The sequence below is a fragment of the Hyposmocoma kahamanoa genome, unplaced genomic scaffold (genome assembly GCF_003589595.1).
Source record: "Hyposmocoma kahamanoa isolate Upper Pololo Valley unplaced genomic scaffold, ASM358959v1 88, whole genome shotgun sequence".
NCBI lineage: Eukaryota > Metazoa > Arthropoda > Insecta > Lepidoptera > Cosmopterigidae > Hyposmocoma > Hyposmocoma kahamanoa.
This window is the reverse complement of record NW_020654466.1, coordinates 15,068,304-15,093,533: the sequence shown is the minus strand read 5'-3', so window position 1 is coordinate 15,093,533 and position 25,230 is coordinate 15,068,304. Positions and strand designations below refer to the sequence as shown.

At 37.0% G+C, this 25,230-nt stretch overlaps 1 protein-coding gene across 2 annotated transcripts in view; it reads left to right on the top strand.

Moving 5' to 3' along the window:
- LOC113235621 (transducin beta-like protein 2) overlaps nt 1-25,230 on the top strand; it is an 82,820-nt gene that overhangs the window by 32,865 nt on the left and 24,725 nt on the right. Inside the window, exon 3 of one of the 2 annotated variants that reach the window (XM_026471396.1) lies at nt 17,939-18,162. In XM_026471396.1, coding sequence (XP_026327181.1) covers nt 17,939-18,162 — 224 coding nt within the window. Of the gene's footprint in view, nt 1-10,654; nt 12,062-17,938; nt 18,163-25,230 lie in introns of those variants that run through there. The other variant, XM_026471395.1, reaches the window with a different exon arrangement.

Below are 25,230 nucleotides of genomic sequence, written 5' to 3'. Positions count from 1 at the left end.
ACCAAAATACAATGCTAAATCCGCGCTTCCCGATTTTTACAGACAGTGATTCTGGTAACACTATCAAAGACTGCTTATTGAGTCATTGTATTGTTTTCAAGAGATAAAAATGAAAACAAACACTCAGATTAAAGGATTAAAGATCTTTACCTGTCAATTAACCTCTATATAAACAAAAAAAACTAGATAAAAAGATGTAAATACTGATAAATGAAGTAGTACAAGTAGACTACCCAAAAAAGAGCTATAAAATGTTTAATAACGAAAGGGAATTTTTGCTCATAAGAAGTGTAAAGACACACGACAAACCCAAAGGGGTTTGGCGGAAATTTCGGCATCGGGCCTTCGGGGATTCCATACCCGCTTAGACGGACAAATCAAACTTCCTAACTCGTCGAACGTATTGTCATTGTTATTAATAAAATAAAGAGGCTAAGTCTGCGGTTTTTTGTAAAAAAATAGAATATAGCGTTTATATACAGGGTTATTTGTAAAACACCAACAACCGCGCAGAACTATATTACAAACATCGTTAACAACCTTTGTTCAATGACTTTTTTTATTGTACCAAGTGACGAGACGAACAAGCCGTGCGCCTGGTGGAAGGCGACACTCCTGTCCATAACACGATTTAAAGCTCTGAGTGGCACTGCAACGTGCCACTCAGAGCTTTAAATCGTAAAGATCTTAGAGCGGTTACGGAGCGACACGGCGAGTTTTAGCAGCGATGCAAACGCGCTGCAGTAGCGATGCAGCCGCTAATCGTAAAACTACCTCCGTGGCCGAACGGTCCCAAAAAGGTTCTTTTCCCGGACCGGAAGAAATATTTGTATGGCCTACATTTAGTTCTCTCATGAGTTTGGGGTGTAATTTGTGGTTGTCTATGTGTGTGTCTATGGCACCCATGACACAGGATTTCGCTAGTGCGGAGCTATGTTGAGTGTATGTGTTATTAATATTATTATAAATCGTCTACCTTTACACAGGTGCATGATTTTACAAAAGCGATGCAAGCGCGTCTGCATCAATACAAACGTCGATGCAATCGCGCGTTATGAATCTGAAATGTAGCGATGCAATCGCTCGTTTGTATCGATGCAGTGGCGCGTTTGCATCGATGCAATCGCCTATAAATCGCAAGTCTAGCGATGCAATCGCGCGTTTGCGTCGCTGCTAAAAGTCGCCGTGTGTAACAACTTTAAGGGACATTGCAACTGGGCCCGTTAGGGCGCGATCCCACTATGGCGTCACGTTTTATTATCGTTGGACGACTGTCGTGTCTAGCCTATTCCCATATCACGACTATCTGTCGTGGACGATTTTTTATCGTTGAACGACTGTCGTGATTAGCTGTTCCAATACAGATGTAAATAGTGTCAGATATTACAACAAAAACTTAAAAAGTCTTTTTGTAAAAAGTCATGGAATAATTGTGATTATGGTGTTTGTAATATAGTTCTGCGAGGTTGTTGTTGTATAAGTCGGTATTGACTACAAAGCCAACACAAATATCCGAAACAAAGTGTACAAAATTAATTAATCAATTGACGTCTATCATTTAATTCATAAAACAAAAAATCTCTTTCATGATTAACTATGAAGAAGTAAGTGAAGTAGGCCAAATTAAGTCGGAATCTTCTGCTGCGTAGTATCACGTTGATAAGCGGTCAAAGTAGGAAACGAGACGGTACAAGTAATCAGTGTGCTGCAAATAGGACAATAATGATAAGTGTGTTCATTAACGTGAAACTAATTGACATAAAGAAACTAAGTAATATTAGCATTAGTAACGAAAAACGATGAATCATAAACTCATTTGTATAAGAGTGAAAGTGAGGTGATTAATTTTGCTACATACATTTATGACTACGATATTAGTGCATATAATGTCAGTCCGTATAATGATTAGCGTTTTATTGAAGCGTAAAAGGATTAATGAAAAATTGCTTTCCTTTATTTCAAACTTAGGTCCTGTAAATTGTGGTCTTTCCTGTCAGTCGAGTTTCTGACGTAATCGGCACAAATGTTACGTGTGTCATCAGGACTGGTTATGAAATGCCCCCGAATGCCATGACTTTACACGGCACTTGTAAATGTATTTCGTACAACTTTTAAATCGGAACAAACAAATATAACCTTTGAAATCATTTCACAGCAGAACTAGCCATTGTATTTTGGTTTAAAAACAAAACTTGTATCACTAGTAGACTTCTATACTGCCCTGATTCGCCCAAAAGCGCTATCTCAATCGGAGTAAGATTTGAGAATATCGACTTTTTGTAAATTGTATTTCCGCATCTTCAAAAATAAATCTTTTTGAAGATGTTAAAACTTATTTATACATATTCTTGACTAATAGATTTATTGACATACCTAAATTATCCATAAATTGTACCGTTACACCTATTTTGTGAGATACTGCTGTTTTTGATTATAAAGAAAGCCGCCAAATCTATTAGTAATATAAGGAAAAATTGCGGTATAATATGCTTCTTAGTGGTTTTTTAAATGTTTTAAGTTAGCGCTATTTCTATTATACCATTCGATGCGAAATTATTATTGCTATTGAATGGTATAAAAAACACTAAAAGGGCGTATCTCAGAGATAGCGCCTTTCGGCCTAGCAGTATATGTATACACTTTTTATTGTTATTTTAAGGCAATAAGGCTGAGATTTATAAAACGAACTTAGACTTAAACTAAGCGAAAGTGGCGAGCTGAGCAAGTTTTACGTATTTTCAAAACAAACTTTGCCAAGATTAAGCAAGAAATTAACTTTGTGTTAATATCGTATTTTTTTGCTTAAACTCAGGCAAGTTTGTTTTGTAAATACGAAAAACTTGCTTAGCTTAATATTTTTGTTTACTCGTAATCAATATTCGTTTTATAAATGTTAATAAAACGAACTTTGACTTCGCCTTAGTATGACGGACATAGAACAGGAAATCCTAGTTTGAGTGCTAGGCACAACTCTTTATCTTTTTCAATATTTATTTTGCAATAATTATTGTTATTGATGTTGTGCAAATCATTGCACGATAATAGTGATAACTGTGCAGACGATGACCTGATTAGGGAATTGAAACAATATCTGCTGTAACGTATTTTCTATTTTTGAGTGTACTTTTCAGAGTACTAATAATAATGGTACTTTAGTTTGTCATCTATTAATACCGTCGGTTTTTATTTCTATTATGTAGTAGTTCTTGCAATTACTTCTATTCCTGTAGAGGACTCTTGTGTACTAACAAAGAAGCTGCTCAAGATATTATAATTCGAGTCTGGTATCAGGTAGTATTCGTGCGTGTAGACCACGATGTTCTGCAGACGTGCCCCGAAAACGTTATTTTTCCGGTTTATTACGGACTTGTTTTGTATCGTCAAAAGACCGTTACCTCGTCAGGCCTCCTAACTTAGCGATTTTGTCAACACAGCTACACATTTTAAACCTTTCACGACTGTTTTGTGGCTTATTTGAATTCTAGGTCGCATTTTAGATGACTTTGAGAGAAACTTTGAAAGGTTTTTCGTTACACAACAGTTGCAGGGAAATTATATTTAAATTAGCTTGATTATAGACAATTAGAGATCCCGAGTTTTAACCGGGTATTTACCCAACGGTTTTAATCCATTTTTGCCCAAAAACGTGAGCAGAAACGGCGAATGCGGAATTTGGCATAATTCCATACTTATTACAAATTTGGATATAAAAAAAAAATACACGAAATAGAGGCAACTCCTCACAATACTGTAGATGCTCACTATTAAAATTCTAGTTTATACGATTTAACTATATAGGAAATGAAACTATTTTTCCGGATTTAAATCGCGTATATTTGTTTTTTCAAACAAACTGACGTTTCGGGCCCTTTACAGGTCCAATGGTCACGGTTGACTCTACTCAGTAAAGAGCCCGAAACGTCGGTTTGTTTGAAAAAACAAATATACGCGATTTAAATCCGGGAAAATAGTTTCATTTCCTATGTGTAACAATCGCGAAAACCTAAGAACTCGAGATTTAACTATATTTCCTATCGATTTATTTCAATGCGATTTTCAAGCGAATAGATTGAGTAAAAAGGCAAACCGAATCGTCTAGATCAGAAAGAAAGCAATGAACTTTTGTAATAGTATCATTCAATTTGAACAAAACTCGTTTTACAATACTTATTTAGCTGTAAATAGTTTTTGCCCTCAATTTTGGACGTTTTCGCCCGATTTAAACCCGGGCGCTTGCCCATCTCTGTAGACAATCAACTCATTAAAACGAACGTATCAGCGTGAATAATTTTGCTTTCAAAGAATTTTCTTTAATGGGTTCAAATTTCTCAGTGCTGATTAATCGTATAATCGCTGAGTATTGAGTTTTATCCATAGCGTTGGTTGATTCAAGCATAAAGCTTAGTCACTGTGGTAACATGAGCTCCTTGACCCACTTTGGGCTCCGTCGTGACGGTGGTCAGTGCAGCCGATGATGTACAACTTTCACCGAAACAGACTTGTTGCGCACCAATGTGACGCCTGCGCTGTCGTCTTCGGCCAGTTTCCCTTTTGTTTTCACCAATCTTGGTTTTTATTATACCTTTTCGTTATTGTCCTCGTTCCTACCGTATATCATTATTGTTTCTTGCATAATGTATGTTTTGATTGCACATAACTGTTCCATTTTGATAGGAAAGCAAAATATGTCTCCTTCACTTTTATAATGCGCACTCCACATTTTTTTATGATATCAAATGACGGGACGAACAAGTCGTACCCCTGATGGTAAGCTACACGCCTGTCCATAACAGTTGCAGTGCCACGCACGAGCTTTAAATCGCAAAGATCTGGGGGGTACTGCCACTGCGCCCGTCACTCTGAGACGTAGTTTGACAAGTCCCATGTGCCTGTAATTTCACCAGCATTCTTACCCTTCAAAACCGGAACACAGTAATGATGACATTACTGCTTCGCAGATCTTCTACCTTCTACGAAATGCAGATCTAAAGTGTCAGATATTACCACAAAAGCTTAAAAATATCTTTTTGGTTACTAAAAAATGTCTTTTTGTAAAAAGTCATGGAATAATTATTGTACCACATGCACCCGTAGTTTAATTTGTTCAGGTTCAGAGGAACTATATGAGTGAATATTAACGTACGTTACGAGAATTCTGTCGCGTATTACGGAACGACATAATATATCTTATCACTTTCTTTCTCGTATACCAAGATCTATTACCTAGCTTTGTAATTGAAACTATCACGCAATGTTAGGCGAACCGTAAAAATAACATATAATATATTATCTTTGTTTGAATAAACTTGGACAGCCTCGTGCCTTGCCGGTGTTACTCTTTTAGAGCGGGGGTTATTTTCGTGTCACACAATAGAAATTGTCGCAAAAACTATATTATTATGTAGAATTTATTGTCTCTACGATCACGTATCTACATCATTTTTTACCTGTCAAGGTCCCTACTGAAAACGAACTTAAGTTCCGGTTACTCTGCCGTGGCCTACTGACCGCGATTTTAACTGGCATATGAGAAGTGGGCGTAATCTTTTATTTGCGAGTCGATCTTCATATCGTCGATGTGGTGACAATTACTACTATATACATTTACAAACACACATGAATAAAAAAAGTGTATTGTGTTTGGAAAGCAAAGTATGAAGAAATGATTTTTTGTAAATACCGTTTTTCATATAATGAATTGGGGAATCTATACTTGCTATGATCAAATTTGCTACTAACGCGGTGTTTAGTGAAACATCTATGAAGTGGACGATGTAGACTGTATCAGAATGGAGAGAAAAAGGCGACGAAATGAGCACAAATATGAGAGACACGTAATAGCATAATCTCAGTACAGAGTACTATAAAAACCGACCTCAAAAGTTCCCGGAATTACATCTATTTGACACGTTTTATTGAAATCGGTTACCGGAAAGTGTGCGAAATCGGATTCTTCTCCTAGTTTGACAGCCTTAGAGATGGAATATTTTCTTCAAATTTAAATGGGACTACTACCGATCAAATCGGTACACAAATGCCGCCGGAGTTATCGCGTAAATAACCTCCTCCTTTTTTTGAAGTCGATTAAAAGTATAATTCAACACACATTCACTGACAATCACAATCTCATCAAAAGTCATACTAGAATAAAAACATAGCAAGAACATTGAAAAATAACATAACAGAACAATGTCTCGAGTAATAGACCGATATCCAGAATGTGTAGATATTACAATGATATCTGTTCTGATCATGGTCTGTATAATGGTAGTTATAACAGTTTTAGAAGACTCCTACATTCGAATTCATCACCTTAATTTCTTTACGTAAGAATTTTTTTTTAATATCTTTTATTCTCTTTTTTTATTTGTTAAGCATATTTAAATAATTTCTTCTAGGTATCAATTGTCTACTGATTTTAGTAAAGTGTTATGTATAGCTATAATTGGATTGCAGGTTTATATTCATTCATGTATAATAGTTTTGTTAATGTATATTCTGATCTGTAATCTGTTGCTGTACCTTTTCAAATAAAATAAAATAAAAAGCAAGGAGTTCACGACTGTCTAGACAACAAAATTTTTGGTTGAGTCACTTTATCGTCGGAATGTATATATAGCGTTTGGTATTGTATCCTATTCGCTATATGTAAATTTGCGTAACTGCCAATGTTATATTATAGACCGACATGGTAAAGACCCACTCAAACATGTTCTACAAAAAGTCAATGGAAATAATTTAGATCCATTCTATGAATATTGATATATGATTCGGCGTAATGATATTCATTAATTCATCCGATTTCATTCAATGAGGAATGTAATAATGTTGTGCGAAACAACGTTTTAATTTATTGTTGTCAAACTAGGGAATTCCCTGTACTAATAAGTATCAGAGCGACGGAATCCAGTCAGGGGCACTACCCAGGACGCCCAAGTTCATTTCCCAAATCAGTCCTACTGAAAATAGAACCGGGAACTCTTCCGGCGCCCACGGTGTAAACAGTCAACGCGGTCGTCAAATATAAAATGAGGCTATCAGCGCAAAAGTGGTGCAACCCCATGAAATGCATATAGAATATAATGAGGGATTTAAAATTTACCCAATTCATGTTATAGTATAGTAATCATATATGAACAATATATAATTATACTAGTAGCAGTAGAGCTCCTTGTGAAAGAGTTCGTCCAGGGAAGTACTGCCACCTGACCTGTTTCTGCCGCCAAACAGTAATGTTAGCATTACTGCGTTCCAGTTTTGAAGGGTAAGAGTGCTGGTGAAATTAGAGGCACATGGGACTTGTCAACCTTTGTCTCAGGGTGACGGGCGCAGTGGTAGTGTCCCTCAGATCTTTGCAATTTGAAGCTCTGAGTGGCATTGCAACTGATATGAACAGGCGTGTCGCTTAAACAGGCGCACGACGTGTTCGTCTCGTCACTTGATATTATAAAAAAAACTAGTTTGAGATTATTTTGTGAAAAAGACTAAAGTAGTATAACATTAATAATACTTACAGGTTTTTGTACAAGAGTACTTTATTATTTTTCCAATATTTCCTGTGGACATAATCACGAAATTCTTAAAGTCGTTACAAGTCAATTCTACCCTCTTTGTCATAACTAACGCATTTGCATTTTGGTCACTTTCGAAATATTGGACAATAAAGTTTTTTTCTTTGAAAAATGTCAGTAACGCTGATTTTTTTAACAATAAAACTAAACTAAATAAAAATAAAACTGAAACTAAATAATCTCAGTACCGGCTACTAAAAAAACCGACCTCAAAAGTTCGTAGAATTACATCTATTTTCCAAGTTTTATTGAAATCGATTACCGGAAAGTGCGCGAAAAGGGATTCATCCCCCTGTTTCCCACCTTTAAAGGAGGAATATTTTCTTCAATGTAAATGAGTGGTATTGAAGAAAATATTGAAAAGAAGAAATATAGAAACGAGATCTACAACCCCTATAAGCGGTTTTTAATATCTTATTAACCGACTTAAAAGAGGAGGAGGTTCACAATTCATCTATATGTTTATTTTTTGTATGTATGTTACGCGATAACTCTTTTCAGTTCAATTTTGGAACCGATTTTGATGATTCTTTTTTTCTTGGAAAGAGGGTACCTCAGTATTCGTCCCATTTCAATTTAAAGAAAATATTCCACCTTTAAGAGTGGGAAACCAGGGGATGAATACGGTTTCGCGCGCTTTCCGGTAACCGATTCCAATAAAACTTGGCAAATATATGTAATTCAACGAACTTTGCGGTCGTTTTTTTTTATATTAAATGAAATTAAATCCGTAAATTTGCTATTCACTCATAAGCCATAATATTTAATAATCCCTTAATAAATGCATGTTTACATATGGATTAGCAGTAAACAATAACAAAAAAAACCTTTTTATTATAAAAAGCTGTAATCTCTTAGACTAAAATGCTTGAAGAGATTTCGACATTCTAAATATGAATAGAGGAGTAAAAGTGACAAAGAATGGTGCATTAAAAAAAATGTCGGATGTCTCTTACGACAATTAAGTTTAAGAACGTCGATATGTTCCATATGTTCAATAAAACAGCTCTATCACTGCCAGTCCATACTGACTCTTGAATTTTTTTTCTGTGTACTGGTACTGTTGAAGTAGCACGGTATCGTATGCAGACTCGATGCGCGTTTCTGACATCGATTCGAAGGTTATCGTCGGTGTCAGCGACCAGCCGCGCCCACACGCACTTCTGTATACAAACATGTCGCACACACATGAGATGCCACAGTGCCGTTGTGGATAGCCCACACTGCGTGATAGCATGCTCTAATACATAAATTCACTTACAATTCTACTATTCGTAGAAGAAAAGGTGCATAACTTTTTTAATTTTAACAAATAACATTTGGAACAGGTGTTACTTTTTTCTTACATAGAATTTGTATTTCACTCGTATATGCTGGATGCACTCTTTGTTCTCTACTTCATACGACATAGTTCTTTATTATTATTCAAACGGTTGATTCAACATTTTGAACGTGGGATTGAGATAGTATTTTCATATTTATTAATTACTTAACATAGGCACAAAAATGCACAAAACCCGTTTGATTGTAAAACATACAATTCAAATTGTTTATAGCATTGATTGAAATTTAATTTGAGTAGTGAAAAAATAAGATTTATCACGTCAAAATTTACCATAATTAGGTATATTTTTTGCGTTTTATATTAATTTTATATCTCTGTGTAAAATAATGGGACAAAGCGTACAATGAGCACCGAGAAAATGCCGCGCAAACATCAATAAGTGACCTATGGAAAATACTTAGGTTATTCGATTCAATACTCTATTGTTTACATAAAATGGTTACATAGATAGATGATACACAAAATAATATCACACACTTTGCAAGACATCGCAAATAAGACGGAGATCGCCTTATATTTGATTAAATTGCAAACAGAAATAATGAAATAAAATTGAATTAAATATGTAAGTATATAAGAATTTTTCAATTAAATAACATTTATTTTACATTGTTAGATTTGCTGTCATATAAAAATCCCCTTTCAGTGAACTTAAAGACGGAATTTGAATTTTTTTTTAAATTATTATTATGCGTATCTTTTCAATTGTTTCTATCTCTGCAAAGCATGTAGTATTTTTCATCAAAATGAGTTACAAATAATAGCACCGATGTCCTTTTCATTGTTGGTATATCAGTATTCTGACTATCTACCTCTATTGACAATGCCTGATAATATTAATATGAATAAATCTTAAATACCACAAACATGGGCACCTTTGTTAACTTCAAGTGACGTATTCTCAAGGCAAATGTTGCTGTAAATCCAAGAGTTTATTTATGCGAATGCTATGCTCAGGGCAACGGCCGTCCTCCCTCACTTCCGCTCGCCCTTCTCAGCTCACTACAATCCATAAAAATATCAGTTATTATTGAGATAAAACAAACTTTCGCCTACTGTTCCTGTCAAACTAACGAATTACTACGCCAATTACATAATGAAACATTAGCTAATAATAGACCTTAACGATCACTTAGATAACGGCAGTTACTCTATAAAATATCTGGAATATACATATGGATAAACATAAGTACTGCTTAGTTAATTACCATTCACTACAATTAATTAATTAGATGATGATCAAGTATAAATACAATAGCAGAATAAATCGATAGCCAGTGTCTCGCAATTATTTGCTGAGTAGGTTATACGTTTTATAAACAAAAGTACCACGCGGCGCATCAGCTGATCCGAGTAAACAACACGTTTCAATTTCACTCCCGTGTGATTTGTTCGTGGCGGACTGGCGGATAAAATACTACTCAATTGTATTCTTCCTTAGAATGCAAACTACCACGGGGTTGGGTGCTTTACGTTTTTGTACAAAGAACTTTTATTATTGTTTAGAAAAATGAGAATAGGCCGGTCGATTGTCATGTCCCGTTAACGAACGCGCGCTACCTACGTGACGTATAAAGCGTGGGTTGCCCCACCAGGGCGCCATTAGTACAGCGCCCGCGCGCGCGATTGCACGTATCGCTCATTTCGGCTCCGCGCTCGCTTTCTCGACTCTATGTGTATACAAGCCCGACAAGCAAGATGCCTTTTTATACTCAATGGAATGATTGGTTTTATCAAGAGACCGTCGCGACCGTGGAGGACCCTACCAGCGCCGCAGCACGACGGCGCAAGCCGCGTGATCGACGACGCCCCCCGCCCTCGCCGCCGTCGCCGTCGCCGCAGAGGCTCTCGACCGAAGAACTAGTGGAAGCACTCCGCCCTCACATAATATCACCAAAGCGTATGTGGGCTTTGGGGTACCCGCTGGAATTGGAGCCGAATTCTTCGAAGGCTGTGGTGTACATAAACCCACCGCCTCGGCCCCGACCTCCACCGTTGATGACATGGGATGTGAATGCGCCGGAGTTTGTGCCTGGAGGTTCTCAAAGTGATAGTGGACGTGGTTCGTGGGGTTCTACTCCACGATCTGATAGTGACGAAGAAGCAGACGCCGTCGAACATTTGTGTGTGCGCTGTGATAAAATGTTTAGAATGACTCGTGAAGGTGAATACTTGGTGGAGGAGCCGTGTTTGTATCACTGGGGTCGCGTCAGTAGCGATAGCCGCTATGCCTGTTGTAGCTCATTCGTGGGTTCCAGGGGATGCGCCACGGCCCGTAATCATGTGTGGAGCGGCACTCGCCCCGGTATGAACGGTCCTCTTGAAGGATTTGTTCGTGCACGCTCGCCTCGTGGCGGGGTATACGCCATCGATGCAGAGATGTGTTACACGACGGCAGGACTGGAACTAGCAAGTATTGCTGTGATTGCCGCCGATGGCCGACTTGTATACAGGTCGCTAGTGAAACCAAGTTCCCCTGTCGTCGATCACAATACTCGTTTCTCGGGCATCAGGCCGCGCGACTTGGCGCGCGCGACTAAGACGCTGCGAGATGTACAAAATGACATACTTGGATTTGTTGGTACGGATACCATCCTAATCGGTCATGCTTTGGATAATGACCTACGTGCGCTTAAATTTCTACATAGCGCTGTTGTCGACACATGTGTCTTGTATCCCCATGCGAGAGGTTTCCCCCTGCGACGGTCTTTGCGTGCTCTCTCGGCGGAACTTCTTGGGCGATGTGTGCAAAGGGGTAGCACGGGACATTCACCACTCGAAGACGCCCGTGCTGCTATGGATCTAGCGCTTTTGAAAGTGCACCAAGAGAGAGCAAACCGCCCACGCCTTCACCATCAGCTGCCCATATTGCAGCCTTACGATTTGTTGATCAGTGCCGCCTAATTTCAAGTGATAAGTTGAAACGATTGTTCTATGGACATGAACTTTGATTGCATTGAATATGATAATTATGGACAATTAATATTGAATCGTGATAGAACCGTTACGTTGACGGAGTGCGCGTACTTCACCCAACAGTATGTGCCTTCGAATTGCATCGACGCAATTAAACGTGATATTTTTTTAAAACTTTGTTTTCCTTGCCCACTGATAGATGTAAGTAAACTAGTAAACAAAAGATCTCAAAGTTCAAAGAATATATATCTTATAACTTAGCATAATATAATATTGCGTATTTAATACAAAATCACTTTGTTTTTGTGCGAAATGTTTGTATCATTGACACGTTATTATTACGTTACATGAAAAATAGTACACAGTATGAAAAATATATACATTCATTTTTACCTTATACGCTAAGATTTTTGAATACCTCATGCAATGTCTGGAAATTTGATGACGTAAGGGAATCCCGGCTTACGAAATTAATATATTAGTTCAAGCTATTGACGATGATTCATTTGTCTGATACAATAAAAATAAACAGGAAAATGACGCGTGCTGCCTTAACGAGAAATAAAACATCATAGTTTGTTAATAATGTTGAGATGCATATCAGTACAATAATACATAATAGGTGGACATTTGTTTTAAGAAATCACCTTGCCAATATGACTAAGCCATGTTTCTTTACTTTTTTCGATCGCTGAGTCAATGTAAACATCTGCTGGCTTCCCGGTACTGATATGATTCTTATGCTATTATTCGCTTCTCGTGCTCACGAAAAAGTCACAGTTTTACGATAGTTTTAAATTTAAGCAAACATTTGAGATAAGAATTCTAAAAATTAATTATAAAGCTAATTACGTATGTTATTAGGTTCAATTTTATAGCTTTGTTTGGGTAATTATTGTAGACACCTACTTGGGCTGTTCGACCGTGCACTCGAAGTGAGTTTACATAATCGGCTTGCTTACATAAACCGATGATGAAACTGTTCGTAGATGACCAAACTTAATGACTTAAACTTGGGTTTGGCTCTGTGAAAATACAAAAGGCATTAAACGTTACATGTATAATGAGAATTTGGTCATTTTGCGCAGAAATCAGAAATAGTCATTAGTGAACAACCGGTATCATTCAAATTAGGCGATGTAGTGCCGGTAAAGTACTGGTAGGTAAGATATCGGTAGGGAAAGATCAACGCCCTCACGCCCGGTCGTCTGTGGACGTTGTGTTTACGAGTCTTGACGCGAAAATACACTTTTATTCATACATTTATCTACTAGATAGAGTACACAATGATATCAGATTAAGTGCGTCGACTGAACTAATCAAACAGGGACACGTTATCGCAGCCATTGAGGGCAATTACTAAATTTTTGATTTCCTTAATAGATAGATTTAGCTCTAAATGTAGAGACGAATTTTAATGTCAGTTATCTAATCATATGATATTAACTATACATTGTGGACGTTGAACTGCATTTAAATTGCTATTACGTTAGCCAGAAGCACGAAGCCACGAACTTGCAACGCAGTTGTTACACCAACGTGCTAGAGTGGGATATGAGTACAATGCCTTTATTGACTTATAATAAATTAAACACGGTCTACAACGGAAGTAAAGAAGGTTACAAAGATAAAAAAGTTTTGCGAATTCATGTACGTGACGTTCTCTACAAAATTATCATACAATCGTATTTTAATGGAAGCGAACATCTGACTGTCTGCACATCACCGGTCCCCTTGCCGCCCCGATGAGATCAATGAGAACTCCGAAAATAGTTCTGAGAAAAGTAAGTATACTACAATTCTTATCTACTCTTGTGACGAAATGTTTATTGAGCTAGATATCGACTTTACACACTACAATACACTTGCACGACATGGACGTTTAATAAATAAACGACTTATTTATTCTACGCATTCCATGAATGCGTAGACAAGATGATAAATCTTTAGTTAATTTGCAGAAATGTCATCGAAATTAGTTATAACTCAAGAATATTAATTATAACTCTAGAAATCGAGTTCTTAGGTTTTCGTGATTGTTACACATAGGAAATGAAACTATTTTTCTGGATTTAAATCGCGTATATTTGTTTTTTCAAACAAAGCGACGTTTCGGGCCCTTTACAGGTCCCATGGTCACGGTTGACTGAGGTGGTACAGTCTTCAACCAGTTATGTCTAATGTTAATGCCAACAACCCTATTTTTTTTTCACTGTAGTTACAATAGTTATTAATTAAATACCTTATTTTCACAAAGAAAAAAAGAAAAGAAAACATTCTAATTTACGCTACATTAAGTTTTACAAATTATTTTATTGAATGAATTTTTATGAAGTTCAATTTATTATTAATTAATAATAGAAATTAGAATCAATTAAAACATATTAATTAGTACTGCAGTCTTATGTCTGTTTGTTGGGATTTTTCATCAGAAGACATACTGGATCCCAAACTGGTGGTACGGAGAAACTATCTTCCCTGTTGAAATTAGGATGTTTTTTTAATTTCAATGGTCTCTCGCAGCATTCTGGGTAGATAACGGACTTCTTTTGCAAGGACCTGGGGTTTGTCAAACTTCATTGATGTATAGGTTTATCCATGACATGCTCGCAGACTGCAGACTTGTTTACGCGACGGTGTTTGACATCAGCTATATGTTCTTTGACGCGGGTACAAATACTTCGCTTCGTTTGTCCAATATAAGAGAGACCGCACTCACAGTCAAGCTTGTAAACTCCTGCATCCTGTAATGGGATGTTACATTTCACGGGTCTCAGGAACTGGGAAATCTTCTTCAGGGGCTTGAAATAGGTCTTGATAGATACACGCCCGAGGACTCTTCCGATCTTGTCTGTAATACCTCTCACATAAGATAAAATGGCAGGTCTCGCTCGACTGTTGGTGGTTTTACACGGGGCCTGCGGCATTGGCGTGGAATCTTCAATAACTCTACAAATTGCAAACTATTTGTCAAAGAATCAAATTAGATTTTTTTTATATAACAAGTGACGGGACGAACGAGTCGTGCGCCTGGTAGTAAGCGACACTCCTGTTCATAGCAGTTGCAGTCAGAGCTTTAAATCACAAAGATTTGATGAACACTGTCACTGCGCCTGTCACCCTGAGGCGTAAGTTGACATATCATGTACCTGTAATTTCACCAGCAGCCTTGCCGTTCCAAAAAGGAACATTACCGCGTCAGAATGGTTAAGGTGGCAGTACTTCCCTGGACCAACGCTTTCACGAAGAACTCCGCATTATATTAACGTATTGATATACCTTAGATAGTCTGTTCATTTTGTAGTAAGTACTATCTAAACAATAGTACAGTAGTACTGGATTATAACAAGGTAATGTTTGGTTCGTACGACGTCTAATTGTGTGCAAATAACACGTTAAATAAAAGCGGCGTCAAATGTCCATGGGGTACGCCTACTTGAGCTCAGCGTCAATGCATCTTTCACAATAAGACTTGCACAAGTGAGGTGCGGTTTCATCACCAGACTCATTCGACACGCCTACAACGAACCACCATCCCGAAATTATTGTACAGTACAGTAATAGACATGTCAATAAAATAGTTGTAAAAGAATGTCGCAAAGTAGGTTTTTTTATGATAGCTTAGCTTTACTTAGCTGAGACGTAAGTTGAAAAATCCCATATGCCTGAAATTTCACCAGTACAAGGGTAAATCCTTAAAGGGTAGATCCTTCAAAACCGGAACATCGTAATGAAATTGGCAAGAAAATGGTTGTAAAACAATATCGCAAAATAAGTGTGAAGTTTACGGCCATTTACAAAAAATCATGAAAACAGTCAAAAGGGTGATGAACGGTAACTAACTGTTACTGATTTATACGAAGGAGGTTCGTTACATTTGTAATGATAATATTGATGTCGTTGAACTGTTTCAATGACTCACAATAACAACACACTGAATTCAGCTGTTCAGTTCTAAAAAAACTTGGAGAGCAGAATATAATGTACTTGTTAAATAATTTTAAACTGTAACTGTAACCTTGTACACTAATAATAATGCTTTAAATTAAAGAAGTTAATAACATCTCATAAAAAAAAACTAGAAGTGTTGAAAACATCTTGAACAAAGTTTACAAAATTAAACACAAAGTTCCACCACGCCATAGATAAACATAAATTACTACAATTCAGCAAATGTTGGCCTCAACTTCGCCTACAAAGCGAGTAGGCCTTGAATTTGGTACGAGTAATTCTGACATGGGCAAGTTTTTGTCTTATTACAGCTCGATAAGAATCGCAACAATCATTATTTATGCATAAACTTGCTAACATACACACATCTGACGATCTCGATGGTCCAACGGTTTGAACTGTGGGCGCTGGATGAACTCCGGACCAGTTTGTGTCATGAACTTTTCTAAAAACCCTGGTCAGGGTTTGCTGCGTAGAGTGAATTTTGTTGCTCTGTTGTATGTACAGGGACTTTACGACCAGGTAATTAATTGATATGGTCACCCGGGTGATTATTATTATAATTAATTTATTCATTTATATAAAGTAGTAAAGGCCCAAAAATGTTTTTTTGACAAATTTTATCTATTTTTTTTCTTCTTATTGCTTTTGCTTCTTATTTTATCGATGGTATACACTATATTGCTTGCCATCTAAACTGCCATATATAGCTAGTATTAAAAATTTCAAAAACACTTGGACTTCATTTTATTGTAGAATTTTCCATTCATCATTATTAAAACAGATTATGCAGATAGGTATGTAACGAGCAATCGTATCGATGACGATCAGCGTGGTGAAGTCGAGTTTTTGCATCAGCATTACGATGGCAACAAACTTCCTAGTTCCCTTGAAGAGGCCATTGAACGAAGACTTGCTTGTAAACCAGTTAACACAATACCTTCGGTCGTTTCTCAGCTTATAATAAATAACATTTTTGTTCCTACAGTTAAAGAATTCCTCTTGGCTTAAAGACTGGATTTAGTAGTGACAAGTTCGAGTTTCTAATTCTGCACTACCAATATTGAAATTGCACCCAGAAATGTTAGAATCGACTGTGCCAGTTTTGGCTCGCGTTATAGCTATTTTAGGAGCATTAACTGGCGATTTCCAATCGTAACTTTGGGCGTGTAATCGGGCATTTAACAGGTTACAGACCAATGTAGCACGCTTGGAAGTTCGTAACTGCCTGAAATCCGAAGGCCTTGGTACAGTGACTCAGTTTCGATATCTAAGTGGTCCGTTGACCTTTTAGCGGCGAACGATTGCACGTTTACTTTGTCGCCACTTGTAATATATTGTCTTAATGCAATACGCGAAATTGATGCAATAGATAGTTCGATACAACACTATACACAATTATACTACAACACTTCTACCAACATGTATTTTTGAAACAAGGATGCCTGAGAATTAACACTATTATTCACAGAGTCGTGACCTTTGCCTTGACTATTTCGAGGTTTGTTTTGTATAAAAGCCTTTGTCAATATTCTGATGCTTGGAAGTTCACTAGCAAGCTTAACTAAGATTGTTTTTCTTTTATAGAATATAAAATTGAAAAAAACGCGTTACGATTTATGGAAAAAGCTTTAATAAGGATATGCCGTCGACGGGGCATAGCAATTTTATATTTATTGATTTTCCACTTCGAAAATAGATTCTCTTCGTAGGAGCGATAAAAATAGCTTCCAGTGTTTCGCTTGTGAAGCACTCGCACTAGCTCGCAAGGTCTGTTCAATCAAAGAGATGGGTGCGGAGTTTATTTGTAAGATAAATATTATGGGGCTGCGCGCCGGATGCGGTGGGTATCCAACGGAAATACTAAAAGGAATATGTATGTCGACCAACGGTCCTATAACGCTCAGGTTTCTATATAGGTTAATCCAATTTATGAAGAATAGGAGATCTTCTCTTACTACCTATCCATCATTTTGTTACTTTGTTGTTTACAATTCTGAATGCATACAATTTTTATACTAATTGCTAACAGATCCGTAATGGAGTGGGTGATCAGGAAGATATCAAATGCAAACAGATGCAAACTCAACGCATTACAATAAAATATTCAAACGACATGGATGATGTATAATTCATAATAGGCACTTGTACACAGATGGATCTGTGATACTCTGGGACATCCGGGATTTGAATCAGAAGGAGCACAAGACATTAAGAGTGAACATCGAATTTGACCACGCGTCTCATGTCGCCTGGAGCCCGGATTCAAAAGCATTCATCGTACACACAGTGCGCGAGAACTGCATCGTCGTTTACAAGATAGAGAAGAAGAAAGATGGTGCGATTGCCGCCGCCGCACCTGTCATCACGTTTGACAAGGTCAGTAACTATAATAATCATGTATCCATTATTAAGAAACAATTTCAATTATTTTATGCAACCACATTTTCTTGGCACACTTTTACTGTAAGTTTCACTGAATGTAATTGCCTACCTATTACTTGCGCTAACGTCGTTGAGAGTTGAGACACGCAATACCACAATCGTATTGACGCGTTGTCTTATAATTGTTTCTTATCTGTTGACTCGCTATCAACTTAGCAGCTGCACTGCATCGCGATGTAATTATGATATTCGGCTTTGGCGTTGCAATAAAAACAAATACTACGAACTATTTACGAAGAAAAATCAATAACATTGCATGGTCATAGAGTCAAGGGCTACGTTTTATATGTAGGTCAAAGAGCCAATTCTATCTTTTAGTTTATGAAAAACGAGTACATACAGATAATGTCTAGATAGATCTACACATTGTCCACGTGCGATTGTGATGATAATTTGTGGGTAAAAATTAAGCATTGTCTCGACATTAACAGCCAATTACTCCACATTGACTCTTATCAAATCGTTTCATAATTAGGTGTACCTATTTTAGAATTCTGTTACAATATTGTATGTAGTAACCTGCATTTGTTGGCCATTAAATATTAAGGAGTACTCAGTGACAAATATTAACGACCTTGACGTATTCGAAAATAAACTCGATTCAATGAGTGTTTATTGAATATACGATATTTTACGTAAACAAACCCGTATTAAGAGATTTACGTGTTTTGGGAATTCGACCTCTGAGAACATCAAAGGTAGGCGGTTGTTTTTGTTTCCCAACCAATGTCACATTGTATGTATTTTGATTCGACTTATTTGTGGGGTTATGCTTAGAACAATGGCCTGATGCGAGTACTTATCCGACGCAATACAGCGAAACGCGTAATAAATATAGTGTAGCTGAAAATAGGTGGGCGTCATATTGTAAACGCGGCCCCAGATCAATGGCCTATGCTGAAAATCCTAATTATAACGGCTTGTGCATGCTCGAAAAATTTTACTAGAAATATCGTGATATATTCGACCTATATTTCATGTTTATCTTTATGAGGTCATTAATAAAATATCTCGTTTTGTTAGACAAACCCATTACGTTCTTTACTGATGAGATTAAACAATATTGATCATTTTGTTGTTTTACACCTACTGCAAAGCATTGAATACGACGCCACAATGATAATGGACACACAATATTTAATTCTTCTAACGATTAACAAACTGCAGATAATTGTCACTGAACCTTATGAAACGCGCGAAAAAGAGCACTTGAAGTTAATATTGATTTGTAGTGTACACTAAGGGATTCATAGCTGAGACTTAACAAGCCAATTACGTCTTGTCATAAGGCAAAGATTCAAAGAAGCCTCTCACTTGTTTAATTACTAATCACAATGAGCCAAGCAGATACGTGCTTGAAGTAACCTTGGTGGTATCAGCCTTCGCAGAGGTGTCGAAAACTGATTGTCGCAGATGGATTATGAAAGCGATGTTCGCTCAATGGAATCACTGGTAGTCACGTAAAGATATATCTTACGGAAATATGGTGTTGTAATCAAACAATGAAACACACGATCTGACTATTATGTACTTACTTATTTGTCTTGTGTAATTGGATTAGTTTTTAAAACAAATTACACAAGGTTTTAAAAAACAATACTTTTACATTACAATTACAACATGCTTCTTAGGAATAAAAAATAAGACGTAATAACTTCCGATTGAAACCTGATGAGTTGCGGTCAGATGATGTTGAAACGTGCCGTTCATTTAGAAAATGACTGTGCTGATAATTGTTGCCTTTTAATTGGTAAACGTGTAGACCAACTTGTAAGTGCGCTATTCTTCTATAACATGATATTTTTGGGATTTTATTATTTGTCGGGAATATTAGGTATTTATTCTAATTGAAAAGCAAATTCGCGAAAACTTTTACGTCGCGTTAAAACCGTTTCGTCTTCAATCACTTTCAATTTGTGAAATCATGTACTACTACGGGCGAAGTGCCAGCGTATTAATAAATCTTAACTCATTTCCTGCGCCTTTATTTCAGATAGCGTTACCGACAAAGAACTGAAAATGTTTTCCTTATCATCACCGTACATTAGGAATTTCATCTTAAAAATGTGTTTAGAATCATATTTAAAAAAAATGTGGTATATTAATGTATGATCTTCAATTAAAACCGTTTGAGGTGTTGAAGCTATATTCCGTAGACTTTATATAAGCAAGTGATCGGATTATGGGAGACTGATCAAGTTTACTTGTTTTCAGGGCCACCAATGCGTGTATGCTGCGACATCTTCTCGATTGCGAAATAATATTATATCCTCAGTTTTTTTGGTATCAATAGAGATACTGGATTTTGGGATCTATATTAGTATAAGTTGCGTTTTTGAAGGTAACACTGAGTGTTGTGTCTAAGTAAAATTTTTGGCAACATTTTGTCATACCCAAAGAGAACGTAACCACTACTATGTCATATCTGTCTCATTTTCATATAACTTTGCGTGTGCTTTCTCTATTGCATCCGACGCCTCGTTGCTTGTCGATGGTTGAGGGTCGACTTACGACTAAACGTGAGATTTAGGTAATATCAACTATTTGCGGTCGATATACGCTATGTTTTTTCGAAATGTCACTACAATGACATTTCTATCGTACGAGATCGGCATTGAAAAGCCTTTAATAGACCATCTAAAAATGTGTCATCATCACGAATTACTCATGCGCGTATGTAGGCCATATAATTAGCTTTATTCATAATGTTTCATTACCGCTTCCAATGCTTAAATAAGGATATATGCATAGTGTTATAACAGCAGATCGTGAAATTAGCACTCGAAACACTAGTCATTTGTTTTTTGTCATTGTCGATAATCAATTGCTCATTCCGCAAATTATACACACGTACTTATATTGAAACCGCTTTGACCTACCTCAATTTTATATCGAAACGCAATGAGTAGGTTGTAATCACCAACAAACACATACTACGCGTTTTTATTTTTCGGTGTGTAAAATTTGCTATCCGCAGCGTATTGTAATAAAAGCAGGCTCATAAATATCGTATTGTTGTTGGTGATTGCTGTCAAAAAGGAAATTTTTATTGCAGCACGTAGGTTGCAAGGGAAGGATATTTTTTGTTTGTGTAAAACTTATTACAGTTGAGGTTTGGTTCCTCGTTGGTGTGAAGGCTATCCCCAATGCCAATCTGACTCACTTGGCTGATAAGACTGCATTGTTCGCACAATCTTTTGTATGGTTCCACTGCCTATATTTACGTACCCATACGTCTACATGCACGTTATGATTATGATTTGTCGTTAGAAACATGTGGGTTCCTGGCATAGTTTATTTTTTAACATCCATCTATTTATATGTAGGTAAGGTGTAGTCGTAGTGTTTATCAAATGACTCAATTTTGAACTTGGCTGCGACTTTGAACTCTTGTATTCTTTGTGTTGTTTCTTTTCCTCATCATAGAGGTTTGCTACATTGTGTAACATCAAGGATTTCTGTATGGAAAAATACGAATTACATACATTTTTGTAGTCGTTTTCATACAAACGGTTTTTATACAGAGTCTATGCAATTAAATGCCCATTCCCAGTATTTGGGTAGATCTAATTTTGTTTCGGAAGAGAAAGTTGTAAACAAAGTTCGTTTTGAAGTATAGAGTAAATATTTGCAGGTTTGACGCCAACTTCACGTATTTAATTTTAAATGACGGTGATATCTGCCCTGCATGTGTACTAAAATTGCAACTCCCAACTTTCCCTGAAGGAACGTGGTCTCATTGTTTTCACTGCGAATAGAACTTTGTCCTCAACCTTCTGGGGCCTTAATGTAAGTTTTCACAAATATAAACTTAACCATCGCGTTGGCGTTAAGATTTTAATTTAAAGCTTATAAATATTATGACTAAGATCTAAATAAAATCTTTACGCGAACGCGGTAGTTAACTTTGAATGATAACAAATTTACACTCAAGCCTCTGAACAAAGATCGTCAAGAGACGACCTTTGTTTTCGATGATGCATTAAGTGTAAATAATGCGTCGGTTTTAGATTACAACTCACGGCACATGCGGCGCTGAAGAGGTTATGGGGGAACCCTTTTTTATGGAATCGACACAAAATTGGCAAATATAAGAAACGTCGAGCCATTGGTTTTGCGCAGAACATTTTCTATCAGCCTTTTGTTAGGGCCTTCATTCGCACCGGCATAAAATTCCTTCAATGCTTTATTACAAATTATGTATATCGGAGATAAGGAAATATCTTGGAGTCTTGTGAAATGCCGAGACAGATGCGATAAACGGGGATAAGCACGTACCGAAAAGACTGAACTTGATAAATATTTTTTATAACAAGTGACAGGACGAACATGTGCTCCTGATGTTAAGCGACTCGCTTGTCCACAGCGGTTGCAATGCCACTCAGAGTTTTAAATCGCAAATATCTGAGGGACACTGTCATTACGCCCGTTATGTCACCCTGAGCCATAAGTTGACAAATTCGATGTGCCTGTAATTTCACCAGAACCCTTACCCTTCAAAACCGAAACACAGTAACGCTCACATTATTGCTTGGAGGCAGAAATAAGTAAAGTGGCACTACTTCCCAAGACGAACTCTTTCACAAGGAGCTCCAGTACTACTAAATTGTAATACTAGTTGCATTGCAACTGAACCTTGTGAATACAAAAGAACTTCCAACTTACTGCTTAGCGAATAGTTCTGATCAAATACGCTTTTAATTATCTATTTCATAAGCTCGTCTTATTCCAAGAATAAAAGCTTAATATTCTGGGAACAAGCTACCAAAACCTTGTTGGCATTCATATAAACAGATTTTTTGCCATAAACGATGTTTCAATTGCATTTTGCTTAATTTCTATTGTTTTTTGTTCAAACTATGCTTGTAGGGTTATTTATTGTGAATATTTATTTGTTTTGTTGATAAAGAATTTTTATACTAATATTGCTCGAAATTACGTTAAATTGCAATTCAAACAGACTACTTAAAGAAGGAGAATAGGACTGTGCCATTCGAACATATTTGTTTTTTAAAGAAAATGCCTATGACTTGGTAATACACTCATTGAAACATTAAAAAAACCTACACACATCAAAAAAAGTTTGCGATCACTTCGAAAAACTGAAATCTTTTTTGTTACTGTAGATTATATTATGATTTTTTCTTCTTTTTAGATTCTTTATTTAAAAATAAATTAGAACATAAAACAATGACCCCGTTCAATTGTTTTTTCATATAAAAAGGCTTTCAGTCCTAGATCACGCTCATTCAGAAATCTGATTTAGTCAATTATAAGCGATTCAAGATATTTTTCGCGGAAAGTTGTGATTGAAAAAATGCCAAGAGGATTATCAGAGGTTTTTACGAGCTAGAATAGTAACTTTGAGGGAAGAAGGATACACCACGAGAGTAATAGCACGCAGACTTGCTATATCCCAATCCTGTGTCGTGGCTACGTTGCAGAGGTATCACGGAATGGGGAATTTAGCTGACCGACCCCGCAGCGGTCGCCCAACTGTTTTGACAGCTGCCCAAAAGCGCTATATTAGATTGCTGGCAGCCCGTGATCCAACAATCAACGCCACTAAAATAAAAGCAGAAGTCAGGGCCGCCTCTGGGCTTGAAGTTAGCACGCAGACCGTTCGCAATTGCTTGCACCAGGCTGGATTACGAGCACGGAGGTCTTGGCGAGCTCCGCTCAATTCCCGGCAACGTCAACAACGAAGATTGCAGTGGGCTAGACTTCGGCAAAATGAAGAAGGTGAGGACGAAAACATTTGGCAAAACTGTCTCTTCGTTATCGAATCCCGAATCAGCACTCATCCAGATAACCGACGTGTCCGTGTCTGGAGAAGACCAGGCGACCGTGAAAGACAAAGAACTGCCACTGGAACTTTTGGGGTGGCATTATGATTGGAGCTAGAACGCTTTTGATCCCGTATCGGGGCTTCATGACAGCAGACATGTACAAAGCAGTTGCTATTGATGATATCGTCAGACCATTCCGAGTAAACCATGGGCACCAATTTGTACTGGTCGATGATATTGCGCCCGCACATCGAGCTCAACGAGTCAATGCTGCTCTTCAAGAATACGATATCACACGATTAGACTGGCCTGCCGGCTCGCCCGACTTAAACCCAATAGAGCACGCGTGGGATGCTCTTAAACGAGCAATATGGAACCGTGAGCCACGTCCCCAGACAGTTCCAGAGCTCAGGGAAGCCGCTATTGAAGAATGGGATAGGTTACCCCAGGAAATGCTGGATAACTTGATCCTCAGCATGCCCAGGAGGATCTTCGCATGTATTCGAGCCAGGGGAGGAGTTATTTTATATTGAATTCACACCTTTTAATAATAAATTGTTGTTTAAGTTTAATTAAACAGTCTTTTTCTTTCTATGAAATTTCTACCACTATTACATTATGATTAATGGCTCAATTTTTTAAAATAAATAATAAAAAATAGTTTTATATTTTAATTTCAAACAGGGTATTCCTATTTAAAGAAAGCATACAACATAGATTTTTTCTTGATAAAGTTAAATTTAAAGAATTATAGGAGCTTATGCTATTGATCGCAAACTTTTTTTGATGTGTGTATGTTCATAAACGAGACAAACTGTCATTTACACGGTAGGGTCAGTGTTTACGTAAACAACCGCGTTGTGCAAACGTAGCTCATAACTTGTTACGGAACACGTTTTACTTTTAAAATGTTTTTAAGAGTAAATATTTTTGTTTCCTATGCTTTGGTTTTGCGTATTATTGGGTGATGCAATATTTATTTACCTTATCTTTGATATAACATGCTTAGTAAACAAGACGGGGCCCAAAGCACTGCCCTGGGGAATGCGAAAACAATTAATTTGTGTTTTTTTGTGATTTTGAGGTTCACTTATAGAAAAGTTCGAAATCTTAAACGATTACTTGACATTATGTCGACTGTATTCAGTTATTTTTGTAACCGTATCTGTGGCTCAGTCAATTCAGTTCGTATTTGTTTGACTATGTTGAAACT